This window comes from Chenopodium album, chromosome 15 (genome assembly GCF_948465745.1).
Source record: "Chenopodium album chromosome 15, dcCheAlbu1.1, whole genome shotgun sequence".
In the NCBI taxonomy this organism is placed as follows: domain Eukaryota; kingdom Viridiplantae; phylum Streptophyta; class Magnoliopsida; order Caryophyllales; family Amaranthaceae; genus Chenopodium; species Chenopodium album.
This window is the reverse complement of record NC_137848.1, coordinates 7,068,993-7,084,005: the sequence shown is the minus strand read 5'-3', so window position 1 is coordinate 7,084,005 and position 15,013 is coordinate 7,068,993. Positions and strand designations below refer to the sequence as shown.

The following is a 15,013-nucleotide window of genomic DNA, read 5'->3' as shown; positions in this document are numbered from 1 at the left end:
AAACAACTACATACATCCTCCATTTTGATGGGGGATTGAGAAACATATAAAAATGAGCAAGTGAAAACGATATTATTTTCACAATGATTTCGTGAAAATACAAACAAAATTGTGTTATGAGACTTGGTAATTGTTTTACCATTCAAATGTGTGTGAGCATTAAACATCAAGATGACGAAGGCAACTATACCGTCCTTTGTTGATGATCTTGTTGCTTACGTACAAGGTGTTCAGGGAGGTCAAGATATATGCAACACTATCTATAATTCTTAGAATAAATGCTAGGCTGAAGGAAAAAAAAAAAAAAAAAAAAAAAATTATAAAGTAACATTATAATTTAGAAGTCATTTCCAAATTGTTTGTCTTTAAGACATGTTAAAAGAGTTTAGGCTTTTTAAGATATTTAATATTCAATTTATAGTAAAATATATAGGAAACAATTCCTATGTCAACTTACTTGATTATTTCAAGACATGAACATTTCTATTGGTAATACTATTTTATCTATATGTTTGAATTTATCAGAATAGGTAACCTGGATGATGTTTCTATATCTGTATGTTTGTTGCCAACTCGAATCCTCTTCTCCGCATTGCACAAGGAATGATAGATATTGTACAATCTGAGTTTTCTGAAAGCAAGGAGATATAATGGAAAGTAAATTGATGGAGAGTTTGCAAAGCATGAAGGATTTAATAATGTTCCGGAATATAAAGCTTTTATCACATTTGCTGGTGGCGCTGTTTGTTCATGGCATTGCTCATGAAATGTCTAGTCAATTTCTGATGGAAGTGATCAGTCGCGTTTTGTGTCCTGGAGAGTCTACCTGTTCTTACGCGCTTTACCTGAATAGTCTTCAAAAAACTGTAATCCTGTCTCATTGTTTTCCTCTTTTTATCAAGCTGATCTTTGTTTGTTGACTATTTTTCTCTTGTTCATTTTGAGGGATGAGGGGGTTGTTGATCTGACTACATATGTTACATACTTTTCTTCATAGTGGTTGATATCTATCTTTTAGATGAATGATGATCGTAATGAGGAGATTAATGCATCTTAAATTTGCTATATATTCATATATGACATGTAGCATCACTTAAAGAATTGTTTAGCTAAATTGGCTAAGAACTACAGGTAACAGAATGATTTTGGAAATCAGGTGATTCAGGTGTATGAGCACAGAAATCTTGTTTAAGATAGGTTTTATATTCTGATTCTCTAATATTTCTGCCTAGCAGGCTAGCATGGAAGTTTTCTTAGCATAAGTGATACAAGATTCTACATGTGGTGTATATCGAGTGGATGGTTTTGCAATGTTTTAGTTGTTCTTTAAGCAGTTTCAGAATGGAGTAATTTCTATGTTTTGACATAGCATTTCATTTTGCAGTTAGCTGGGCTTCTAATGATTCCTGTACTTCCAATATTGTGTGAACTTTCGGATGAGTATGGAAGGAAACCACTTCTCCTGTTGACTATGTCTACTTCCATATTCCCTGTTGGTATGTAATTTGATCAGCATCTCACTCTGCCTATCTCTTATTTTCATTTGTTGGAACTTCTATATGCTTGAAAGATAATTGATTGTTTTATATAATCCTGGTTTTGGCCAACTGCACTCTGAAATAGATATGCATCATCAATACATATATAGGGTGCCTCCGTGCCTGTACTGTGTTCTCTTTTCCTGTGTTAAAAGACTTGTAGTAGTTGTACCCTTTACCAACTTCCTTAGATTACAAATCAGTGTCTCATATGTACAACTGTATGACCTGTTTTCCTTTATGATTTGTGTTGCTCAACATCTTTCCTGGTTTTTTCCATTCAGTTCTTCTTGCCATTAACAAGTCCAGGGCATTCATTTATGCATACTTCGCTCTTCGTTGTCTTTCCTACATCCTAAGTCTCCGGAGTGTATTCTGCATTGCTATTGCCTATGCGGTAAGATGTTACTCAAGTTGTCATTTTGAATTTGTAACTGGAAATGACTAAAAATAAAAATCACTCTCTGATAGGCAGATGTAGTTGAGGATGACAAAAGAGTTGCAGCATTCAGTTGGATCACAGGTGTAATGTCTGCTTCATATATCTTGGGGAGTTTGCTAGCAAAGTTCATTCCTGGAAAGTATATATTTGAGGCATGTTTTTACCTCTAATAATGTTGCTGTTTGCTGTGAGTTTTGGTTGTTATCGTTTCTCTTACTGATAGTGTTAACATTATTTTCAGTTGTCAATCCCACTCTTAATCATGTCTCCACTCTTTATTCAACTATTTGTGGCTGAGACTGCTAGGCGGGCACCTATGACAAAGCAGTCACTCTGGTCCATCTTTTTTAAGTCCATCAGAGAGCGTTACAGTTCTATTAAATGTGCTGCTGCTGTAATTTTTACCAAGTATGTTCTTATTGTTTGTTGGTTAAAGCAGGTTATTTAGCATTTCATTACCCCTTATCTATATTATATATCATCCTGATGGCATTTTTTTGTTTTAGACCTAATCTCAGGGGCATTTATCTGGTTTCTTTCTTGTATGAGTTCGGCATGTCTGGCATCAGCAGTGTCTTATTGGTATGTTGCTATGTTTCTTCAGTAGAGATGGTCTTTTTCATTTTGGTGAAACTATGGTGTTTTAGCATTTCTAAGTTAAACAAAGTAATCCTGGCTATCAGTGTTCCTACAGCTCAGAATAATTTGCATATAAATAATGCTACATTCCCCCACTTGAAGAGCCTTTAATTGACCTTGAATGTACACATATTATATTAGATATATTGCACGAAATTGAGTGTTTCCCTACTATTAGACTATCAGCAGTCTTGGTAAATGCTGCAGGCTTCTTATGCTGCTTGATTTGGAATGAATGTAATTCGTTGTTATGAAATCTAATGACTTACTTTAAGAAACGCTGCAGCCTATAACAAACTTTCAATCAGAAATTAGAAGCTTTGTTTGAAATGCGCATGGACTGGTTTTGCTTTGCCGGAGCATTAAACTTTGCCTTCTTTTTTTTTTCTTTCATCCCAGTAGCTTAACATGCTCTATCTTGTTATATAAGAGTACTACAGGAAAATGATTGACATGTAGATTACATACTTTGCAGTTTTATATAAAGGATGCATTAAATTTAAGTGGAAGTAAAGTTTCTGAAACGTTGATGATTGTCCAAGTCGGATCAGTTTTCTCACAGGTACTAAAGTTTTTCCTTGTTTTACAACTTCAGTTGCCTTTTCATGATTTATAGGCGTTAACTGTTGGATTCATCCTTGATAAATGAAGAAACTTGTACAAATTGCTTTGACCAGAATTGTCCAGTTGTTTTCGTAATGGTTGTAGATTCCTGATGAATTTTATCGGTCTGCAATACATAAAACAATGTATGGATTATGGAATGGGGAAAAGATGTGAAATGATTGAAAAGTTTCAATAGAACTAGTATTTAAGTATAAAGTATCTGATACATAGAATTTGTAGAAAATGAGTGAAGCACTATACTAATTAATCCCCTAGTTTAACCTATTATGGAGTAATTCTATTCCCACTGATTAGCATCTAAAATTCTTTGCTGATATCCTTTTTTTTGGTTTTGGCTTCAGATGTTGATAGTGCCCGTAATTAATACACTGACTGGGGAAAAGGCGATACTTTCCATGGGATTACTGGCATCCGTGACTTATGTAAGTTTCCAATGCTCTAATTGCCACCATAATTTCCTCTAATTTGTTTGTTACTATCACATCTTTTAAACAATGTTATGATCTCAGTATGTTTGTGAATTTGATTTACAGGCATTTTTCTACAGCATGGCATGGGCAACTTGGGTGTGTAACATTGGAAACAATTAACTAATTTTTCTTATACTTGTGTGACTTTATAATTCATATCAGACTCGTAATGTATATTTTTGTAATATTTTGGTTGTTCTGCAGCTTCCATACATTAGCGTTTCACTTGGATTGGCATACGGATTTGTCAAACCTTCAGTAAGCTACTACTTTTTCATGTGTGCTGTTCGTAGATATAAGTGTTACTTGTGCTTAACGCCTTAACTTACATCAATATTTGTGAATTCTGTCTAATGTATGTTGGTTTTCTGATCTTCAGATATGTGCTATTATTTCAAGAGCATCAAGTTCAAATGATCAGGTCAGTAACTATGGATTTTAACAATTCACTACTAACTGCGATTTTTTGTGACCAATTGCCTTAAGGATATCTCTGAATCTGCAGGGAAGAGCACAAGGTTTCCTTGCTGCAGTAGATTCGATAGCAGGTTTCGTATCACCACTCATTATGACACCATTAGCTCGTAAGTTTTACATCTCTATTCACATTGAGTTTAATTCAACAACTAAATCGTTGTTAAATACAAGTGCTTATTGATTTATATTTTGGACATGCAGAGTGGTTCCTATCAAACAAAGCACCGTTTGATTGTAAAGGTTTCAGCCTGATTTTTGCAGCCTTCGTTATGGTACATCCCTCTCCTATCACCCTCTTGCTCTCGTATTGCTTTTTAAATTTAATTATTTGCGTTGATGATGAGATGTTTTTCCGTTGTTTCAGATGGTTGCGTTGTTTGTTGCTATGCCATTAAAACCAGAAACAACATGGAACCATGACCTCAAAGTAGTTCTTCTTACTTAAAATTGTGTATAGACAATGTCAATTAGTTACAGCTTGAGAATGTATTTAGTGGTTTGAAATTCTTAGTGTAAATATTCTATTGATCAGCAGCATAAGGCTGAGCTATATAAAAATGAGAGTAAACTTCCTGCTTTAACCTCGTGAATTTTGAATATACATATTTTTTACAATTGATAGAATTCTTTGCATCTATTTTAGTGCAATACTAGGTTAAAACCCGTGTGATACACGTTTATATAAAGCCTATTTTTAATTGTACATTTTAAAAATAAATCTCTATTATACATGAATATAAATAAAAATTAAATATATTTTGTAATTTTAAAATTTTTTATTTTAATCAAAATTATGATATAGTATCTATTTAACGTTGTCTAATTTATAGTTCAATGTAGGAGGTCATTTATTAGTGTGCTATTTAAAATTATTTCAATTTCCTACGATAAATTGATAGGTTTTAGTTGTAATATAGAAGCTTCTAATATTTAAATTTCAAAAATGTTAAACATGATAGCTCTACAAAAAAAAAAAATATATATATATATATATATATATATATATATATATATATATATATATATATATATATATATATATATTGACATCGTCATTGCATTTAGGCCGGAAAATTTTTATTGAGAAAATGACACGTGGGCAATGGTGACATCATCAACTTCTGTTTTAGTAATAGTTAATAGATACGAGGACATAGGAGATGGAGGGATAGGGTGAGTTTGATTTTCATCTCCCCATTCCTATGATAGGGTACGAGACTCCTGTATCTTACCGATTGTTAAATATATACCCTCTAATTCCCTGTATAACCCTAAAATTCACAAATTTAATAAACCAAATTTCAAATTTAAAACCCAAATCACCCAATTGTAATTCAATCCCAAATTTATGAATTGTGATCTTTAAATCCCCAATTTTATAACCTTAATTCCTGATATGGATAAAACCTAATTCCTTTACAAAAAAACAAGGAATATCACTTTGATGAACATCACCCTTTGAAACAGCTATGTTGGCTACAATTATGGCTTCGGGTGACGGGCTAGAGACATCATAAGCAGATCCCAATACTGCTGATGATGAAAATGAGGAATTACCCTCCACATAGTTGCTATATTGACGCAGCATGTATCCAACTACAGCACAACTGAATACTTGTGCAAACAGCAATAAAACAGGCATAGAACTCAGATACTCTTCTCCAAACTCAAGACAATATTGCTTATAAAATCCTCATGACACCCTTTATCATTATAAAACTACAGGTGAAACAAGCTAACAAATTTGTTATCATGATTTCTCTCAGTTTTGTTGAAGGGAAAGAAATTTCAACAAATACTGTTATAACATCTATGACTAGAAAGCTTGTCTGCTTGAAATGTTGGGGATAAAAAAAAAGACAGAAAGAGAAAAAAATCTTTATTCTCTGCTTGAGCCCATATGAAATTTTCCTTCTAATGGAAACACTGAATCCACAGCAGACCAAGATTACTTGGATTTAGCCTCAATAACCCTCTTTGCAAAAGAGGGCAAGCAGAAAGCGGCCGAATGAAGCTGCAAACAAACAAGAAAAGTGAGATTTTGATGGTGGATAAATGACCAATGGTAGGAAAAAGAACAAAGAGTAAACCTACCTCCGAGTTGTAAAATTTCAAAGGTCTCTCTGTCTTTTCATGATCTTCAACTTTATCAATAGGGTTCACTGGATGCTTAAAATCAACTTCCGGCCCCTCAGTAGAACAAAGCATGAAACCAATCACCCCACTGAAAATTAAAATATATGTTAAAATTCAATAACAAATGCTGGTAAACAATGTATGAGCACATATCTGGAGGAAAACAGAAGTATAATACTTCGTATCACATGTTTGATTCTAGTAAACTAGCCTAAACTTTCCAATTTGTTACAGATACAATCAACTAATTACTTTGTGCATGTTTAGGGGTGCAAGGGGAAAAAGAGAAAGAAGGATGAGAAAACATGCCTAGGATATGTAGGAACAGTAGTCCATGCATAGTTCACGGAGCCCTTAAAAATCTGACGGCAGTTTGCGACAATATCTTCAATAATATGCATGTGAAGCCATATACTTTCGGCCTGGGTGCACACAACCCCTCCGGGTCGCAGTGCCTTTGCAACTGACTCAAAAAAGGGCTTCTCAAAGAGCTCTTGTGCTGGACCTGGTCAACGTCCGAAGCAAGAATTGAGTATTGAAATGAAAGACACTAAACCACATCTAATATAGTGGAAATCTGGAAAAGAGAAACAGCGTAAAGGAGAAACCTATCGGATCAGATGAATCCACGATGACTGCATCGTAAGTCCCCTCCGCAGCCGCCTTCAAAAATGCAACTCCTAAAAGTCAAATTTGTCGTTAGTCAATACCATTGGTGGACCCCAGGGATAAAAGATATGATGAGAAAGAAAAGATGACTCTTGACAGAGACACCTCCTAACACACACCAAATACACCCACAGAACCACACAAAGAATATGCAAAAAGGAGTTGAAGGGCATACCATCACCAATATGCAATTTTACTCGAGGATCTTCATATCCAACAGCTACCTCAGGGAAAAACTGCTTAGAAACCTGAAATTTTAAAAAAGTCAATCTAAGCAGAAACTAAGTCAAGCTATACTAGGACCAACAGAAGCCATAATTGAGTATACACTTTAAAATGATGCCTCCATTTTCAAGGAGTAATACCATGATAACAAACATAGATTAAGTTGAATAACTTTTAAGTTCCAAGGGATTGAATTTTAACTTCAGTATTAAGAAAAAAATAACCACCAAATTACCCTCTACTACTCACCGTTACTACCATCTCATCAATTTCACAAATATCTATAAGCTCAACTGATGAATGGCGAGCTACTTCTCGCAGGACGCCTCCATCTCCTCCTCCAATGACCAGAACCTACGAGATAAACACAGAATCCGTATGTTAGGCTTTCACCAAGAAGGGAAAACATGTTAGCCTCAACAAGATTCCTCCACACAGGAAAACCGGCAAGCCATAAGGTAGCTTGTAGATTAAAACATTGAAAATTAAACAAGCTAACAAATTAAATCTGTTACAAGCAACTACATGAGATCATGCCATGGCCACAGACTTTGTGTCAATAGGTTTAAATCTTAATAATTATATATAAAGAAAGATAACATTGGTTGTCACAACAAAAGGAAATCCTTGTTTTCAGCATATCTTGGTTCCAACAATTCTTCTCAAGAACCTTGACACCCATGCATACAGACAAAGAAAGATGAAAACAGAGGAAATTTAGGCATTAATAAGCCCCCAAAATTACCCAGATATTTAAAACAACTTGTCAAATTGTTCCCCGTAGAAAAAGGCATGTGGGATACAGGGAAAAGAACTGAAAGGCTATTTCAGACACCAAATAAATCCAAATGAGCTTACAGATAACAAAAATAAATAAATAAATTGGGGTCACGACCATCGATATCTTGATGAGAGATAAGATCCACCAATCAGATGATAGGAAAATGAACTGGAAAAAAAAGAAGATGAACACGAACACAAACACAATTACTGTCCCTTCATCAGAATCAGGAGAGTGGTAGAGAAAGAAATAAACCTTTTTGGGGTTTTGAATAGAGCAAAGTGGGAGATGACTGATCATCTCTTGGTAAGCACACTCATCCCTCTCAGTGAGCTGAATTACTCCATCTAGAACAAGAACTTTCCCATAGGTTGATGACTGTAACAAAGACACAATTAAGTTAATCAAAAATAACTTGAAAAGTCAATAAATTAAGAGCTTAAATTAAGTCATATACTTAGAATACCTGAAAGACTATGACATCCTGATACTTTGACTTTTCCTGAAACAGGATTTTCTCCACTTTCAAAGAATGTGCTTCACCTGTTTCAGATTTAAGGGTTCATCATTAGCAATGTGTAGGATAGGCCTCAAATTTTCTTATTTATCAAGAAAAACAAATTAAAAAAGAGGGAATACAGCACAGTTTAAGTGTCAGGTTGCAGAAGTTTAAACCGAGGAAGGACGAGCACAAGACAGCATTACTAGTTGGAGTAAATTTTTCACAAACGACACTACTGAGAAACTGTTTGATTTGACTTTTGGAAACTAATTAATTTTACCAGCTAATATATCTTTGCTCCATTTGTTCAATCCCTTAGAGCACGTTTTCTGTAAATCAACAGGCTTTCAAACCACCTTTTCCTTCCAAAACTCATCAATTACTTCAAACACACTTAACAAAGCAACATTTTAGCTATCTAGACCAGTACATCCATAAATATCATATTGTTGCTACTTGCTACTAAAGTTATTTTGACTTATCTTTTAAGTTAATACTAATAATTACCGCCAAGATCAAGTTTACGACAACTAGGAGTAGAAGCTCATATCATATTCCTACGGTCAAAATACCATTTATTCAAAAATTACATTGTAACAAATGACCAAACCCAGCCACCAATATAATCAAAGCATATACTCATACATTCGAATGTTCATTACTTCATTAAGCATCAAAGAAAGTACGCACATCAAAGACAACTAGAACACTATATAATTGAAGCTATTGACTAGCAGAACTTAAAAAATGGTGAAGTAACTGACAACAAAGCTCTATGCAAACTCCAGCAAAACAAAACGGCATTTCTGAATCAAATACCAGCCAAACAATACCAGACCATGAATGTAAGCACAATCATTCCAACAACAGCAATTTATCAGGTTTCAGGAATTACTAGTAATCAATACTTACAGTAAAAAATAACCCTTTCAAAAAGAAAATGCAATTATTAGTATATGTGCTTTAAACAAATGATATGATTGACAATATAATTAGCATAATCACAGTAGCTTAATATTACGGCAACTTCATCCAGAGCACCACCACACATGGTACAATGATTGCTAATAGTTGAATATCCAATTTAATTTAATAAATTGCGCAAAACCCTAGAAAAATTACTAACTAATATTAGCAAAAACATATCACATGTAAAGCGCAAAAAACACCCAAAAATAGATTTTTGTCAAACAAACACTTACTCCGTAGAAACTATGACATCAAAAACCCAGAAAAGTTTTAAAATTAAAAATTACTTAAAACCCATCAAAAACCCAGAAAAGCTTACAATTACAAGAACACCATGCAAACCAGAAAACTTTTGCAACTACAAAATATACAAAACCCTTTTTTTCACAATTACAACAACCAATCAAATATTAAATCTAAAACCCAATAAAAATTATCATCTACTCAGAAAATCTAATGCAAAAAATAACCTTAAAAACAAATCAAAATCAAAATAAAAAAAAATGAAGATTTAGAGAAAAGAAACAAACCAGGCCACATTGGGCTAATCTCAGAAAACCACCCAGGAATAATTGAAGAAATAGAATTGGGTTTTTTATCATCTTCAGCCTCCATTGAAACAGAAGAAGCTCCATTAACAATTTTCTCACTCATGTTTTCTTCTTCTTCTCTAGGTCTCTTCACTGGTAAATCTGTACCAGAAGGAGCAACTATACCTTCTCCAGCCATCAATCAATTTATAGACAAATTAATTAATTAATTATAAATATTAAAAAAAATTATTTTTTTTTTGGGATTTTTTCTTATCCCCCTTTCACACTCTTTTCTTGTAAAAACCCTTGAAATCTTGAATAAAAAGCAGAAAAAGGGGCCAAAAATGAAGACAATAAGGGGCAGAGGGGCCAAAATGAAATAGGGCACACAATTTTGGTGTGAATATATATGCGAGTGAATATTGTGGATGTGTGATGCTTGACAAATTGTGCAATTTGCCCAAACTAAGGTGAAGGGTAGCAGCTGGAATTAAGATAAATAAAAATAATACTGTATATAGTCTGATTTTTTTTTTATTATTATTTTTTTATATATATATAGTCTGATTTAATAAAGGTGAAATTTTTTTGGACAACATATTGATTTTATAAAGATTTTTTTTTTTATGAAAGATTGATTTTATAAAGTTAAAGACAGAGCATATGATTTTAAAATGATAGGATTTCTGAATTAGGCTTGGAGATTTGGGAATATGAGTACTTTTTATCTTTTATGCTGCTAGCTGTTTTTTTAAGTTAAAGTTCTGCTTTTGATATATTGTAGGCTAGTAGCAAAGTAAATATTTCAGTATCCTATGATTTTGTTTTGATTAAGGGCATATCACATTTATTAAACTGAGCTGAATTAAACTGAACTGATTTGAGCTGAATTAAATTGAACTGAACTGAATAGAGGTGAAATAAATATTTTATGTGAGAAGGAAATTAGGAACTGAACTAAACTGAACTGAACTGATTGGAGTTGAGCTGAACAGAACAGAACTGATTGGAGCTGAATTGAACTGAACTGAACAGAAATTAAGCTGAAGTGAACAGGCCCTAAGAGTTGTTCTGGTTTTAAGCTAGGGCTATTAATGAATCGAGTATGCTTGTGAATTGTTCGAGTCTGACTCAGTTAAAGCTCGACTCAACTCATAACCAGTCCTTGTTAAGCATAAATCAAAGGCTAATCTAATACATTCAACCCATTACAAGTATCATCTAAATAGGGTCTATTCCGAATTAGTGAAAACAACTAAACAGAACTGATTAGGGCTGAATTGAACTGAATAGAACTGAAATAAATTGTTTATGAGAGAAGGAATCGAGCTGAACTGATTGGAGCTTAACTAAACTGAACTAAAATTAAGCTGAACAGAATAGGCCCTTAGTAGTATTATTGTTTCTTGCACATGATAGGCGAGATAAAATTATACAAATTGAACTAATATCAAGAGGTAATTTTTACTTCTATATGATGTACGATTTCATAATTTTTTTAAAAAACAAAATGTACGGTTTCATAATTGAATACCCTAATATAAATAAATTATTAAATAAATCAATAAAAAGACATCATAATAATAATAATAATAATAATAATAATAATAATAATAATAATAAAATACCTATTATTATTTTTGTATACACCCGGTTTACACTAATATTAGTGTACATTGAGCAATATAAGGGTAACTTTTAGCTAATTTTAGGGTAACTTTTTGCCTTTTTTGGATAACTGTAAACATAATACTACAATTTTTATATAAATAGAAAACAAGAAAAGTTTTATAAAGATAATTTAATTACATTCGGTCACTAATAATTGATTGTATTGGGTTACTTTTATGCATAATGGGGTAACTTTTATTCATTTCAAGGATAACTCTTGATCACTTTAGGCTATCTTTATAATAATTATTGTACATCCGATTTTTTTAAAAGTTTGTAAACACCTATGTAGTGATTCTTAATTTACGAGTATCTATTAAGAGTGTTTGAATTCAAAAACCAAAATACAGAGTACTACTGTAGTACTTGTATATTGTTAGAAATAAAATACTAACCCATTATGTATTGTATTCAATTGGGCCAATAAAATAGGCCCAAATACTTTACAAAGTTAACTTTCAATTGAACGTAAAATTGTATGGTTAGATATTTTAAAACTGTCTCAAAAAAAAAAAAAAAATAAAAAAAAAATAAATAAATAAAACAGAAAGTTGGAAAGACACTTGTCCACTTCCTATTCTACCTATTTTAAAATACTAATATAAATAATAAATCTATAAATATAACAAAAGTAATTACCGCTGATGTCATTACTTTCCACATGTAACTTCTTATAAAAAGTTTTCCCACCAAAACTAATAATGACATCATTATTTTTTTTCAACATAAATAAATTTTTTTTTTTTTGGAGGAAAAATAAAAATTTGAAAATGCTAAATATTTTTCTAATAGATTTTATAAATTAAAGGAAGGTCGGACTATTTCATTTTCTTATAAACATTATCTTTTTCTCCTACTCCGTATATTTTATACAGATTATATGAATTGGGGTGTCTATTCTTTATTAATTTATCAATTTATTAGATTTTTCTTAAAATATTTCTACTACATACATATTACACACAAATAAGCCAAAAAATATAGTTAAAAATCGTAAATTATTGTTAAAATCGTCCATCGCACGAGCGTAATCTAGTAAATATTACTAAAGTAATAACAACATTATCACTTTTTTCAAATTGTACATGTGTTTACTTCTTCTTCATTTTTTTCCGCTTAAACTTTTTTTTTCCTTTCATATTTTTTTTAAAAAAAATCTAAATATTGATTGCAAAGTAGTTTAATACAATACAATAAATTTTTTAGTTTTCAACTTTTCATTACTTTTTCTTTTAAGAACCTTTTAAAAATCTTAAGGAAAACAAATATCAACCTTTTTATATATGTGATGATTCCATCTAATTTCAAAATTCACTAAATTTAATTGTGGACGTGAATTTTCTTTTGTTTATATTATTTTAATTTTTGTAGTTTGAATTTTTATGTTAATAATATTGTATGTAATACAAATATTTTACATATTACAACTGATATGTCTTTGAAATTCACACAATTATAAATTCTTTTATAATATGTGTGCATTGCACGGGAGTTCATCTAGTTTTTCTACAAAAAAAAAAAAAAAAAAAAAAATTACCAAAAAAAAATAAAAACACACACCTTTTCCCAATAATCATGCCTATTGAAAGAGAGAGAGAGAAAAAAAAAACTTCAATTAAAAAAAAAAAAAAAATGAACAATCACCTCTTCCATCCCAATTTCCAAACTTACTAATCATGCCTTTTCAAAATACATTTGTCAGATTATTATTAGAAATAATTAAATTTTGTGTAATTTTAAAAGCATGTGTGAAAAAAAAAAAAAAAAAAAAAAACCTTTTCAAACTTATAAAGGTGTCACTTCAGTTCATTTTAAAATGTGAATATAGGAATGCTAAACCCAAATTAGTGATTTGCTTTTTGGAAAAGTATTGGGTAGAACAGACTCACGTCAGTCCGGTCATACAAACAGAAAAAAAAAAAAAAAGTAAAATTCTTAATTGTCAGAAATTAGATAATAACAGTTTATAAATATCAAATATTAGATTAAAAGTGTCAGAAATTAAATACTAATGGTCAGATATTAGATTATAATTATTAGATATTAGATTATAAGTATCAGATATTAGGTTTTAATTGTCATAAATTAGATTATAATAGTCAGATATTAGATTATAATTATCAGATATTATATTTTAATTGTCAGAAATTAGATTATAATTATCAGATATTAGATTAAAAGTGTCAGAAATTAGATTATAATAGTCAGATATTGGTTTATAAGTATCAGATATTAGACAATATTGATCAGAATATTTGAAATAGGGGCAACGTCTAAAGAAATCGCCGAAATGGAGGTTGATCTGAAAACATATGATTCTTCTCAAGAAGCAGAGGAGATGACAATCTCTTCAGAAGAAGCCGTTAAAATTGTGAGGAGGAAGATGATCACTAAAGGAAAAGTGTAAATTTCCAGAGATAAAATCTAAAGATATGCATCGGCCGCAGACAAGTGGCTAGGTAATGGCAATGGGTGTGTTAAACCGGACTCACGTGAAACGGTCTCACACAAAATCTTTTCTTTTTTTTTTTTTTTTTTTTTTTTTTAATGAAAGATATATAGCTCTTTTTTTATAAAGTTAATTGTTCATAGACCCATCATATTGAAAATAGTAAGTTTCTTTATATTTTTCATTCCATTTGTATATACATTCATATTTTAAGTTTTCATTTTTGTATGATCAATTTGTTTTCCAAATTTAACAAAACTATTATTTTTAATTTGCATAAAGGTGATTGTGGATCAACAGTGAAAGTGAAGATTAAAGCAGGTTGCAAATTATGTTTCGATGAGTTTGTTTCTTGTATTTGGTGTATAATGCAATTTTAATAACTTGGAATAAAATTAATTTATAGCCCTCTTATGTATATTGTACTGGGAAATACATGGTTTTTTTGCATGGTTGATACTGCATATATGGAAAAAGAATTGTATAGTTAGATGCTTAAAACTTTATCTGCCCTTATATAAGTCATAGTATTGCACTAATGGCAGAAGAAAAAAGAAGTTAAAGAAAACTTACATACCACGTATATGAAATGCATATAATAGAACATTAATAATCAAAGAAAGTTAAAGAATACTAAAAATTAGAAAATATAATTTGCAAGTGCGACTAAAATGGCTAGAAGATGCAGTTTTTCACAATATGACATACGAAAATCTTCGAACTTAAATTCTTAAGGGTCCGTTTGGCATCGCTGTGGTTTTCTGTTTTTTGGTTTTTTGTTTTTTAAAAGTACATTATATATGTCACATAATGGATCAAAAAATATTTAGACTTATTAAAATCATGATAATTTTGAAAACTGACAACAAAAAAGTGGAAACACCT

At 31.4% G+C, this 15,013-nt stretch overlaps 2 protein-coding genes across 2 annotated transcripts; one reads left to right on the top strand and one right to left on the bottom strand.

Annotated features, from left to right (window-relative positions):
- Positions 1–591: 591 nt before the first annotated feature.
- On the top strand, positions 592–4,720 carry LOC145581753 (uncharacterized). The gene is made up of 14 exons (XM_081638781.1): positions 592–866; positions 1,385–1,496; positions 1,823–1,935; positions 2,010–2,132; positions 2,222–2,388; positions 2,487–2,562; positions 3,095–3,181; positions 3,588–3,668; positions 3,780–3,812; positions 3,921–3,974; positions 4,096–4,137; positions 4,222–4,300; positions 4,395–4,465; positions 4,558–4,720. Exons 1-14 carry the CDS (start codon positions 651–653, stop codon positions 4,636–4,638), a joined length of 1,335 nt encoding a protein of 444 aa, XP_081494907.1. The 5' UTR covers positions 592–650; the 3' UTR covers positions 4,639–4,720.
- Positions 4,721–5,852: 1,132 nt separating this feature from the next.
- Positions 5,853–10,416, bottom strand: LOC145582840 (spermidine synthase 1-like). Its single transcript, XM_081639868.1, has 9 exons — positions 10,006–10,416; positions 8,471–8,547; positions 8,260–8,382; positions 7,473–7,577; positions 7,174–7,246; positions 6,938–7,009; positions 6,639–6,834; positions 6,288–6,417; positions 5,853–6,207 (listed from the first exon to the last, which is right to left on the bottom strand). Exons 1-9 carry the CDS (start codon positions 10,202–10,204, stop codon positions 6,142–6,144), a joined length of 1,041 nt encoding a protein of 346 aa, XP_081495994.1. The 5' UTR covers positions 10,205–10,416; the 3' UTR covers positions 5,853–6,141.
- Positions 10,417–15,013: the final 4,597 nt, after the last annotated feature.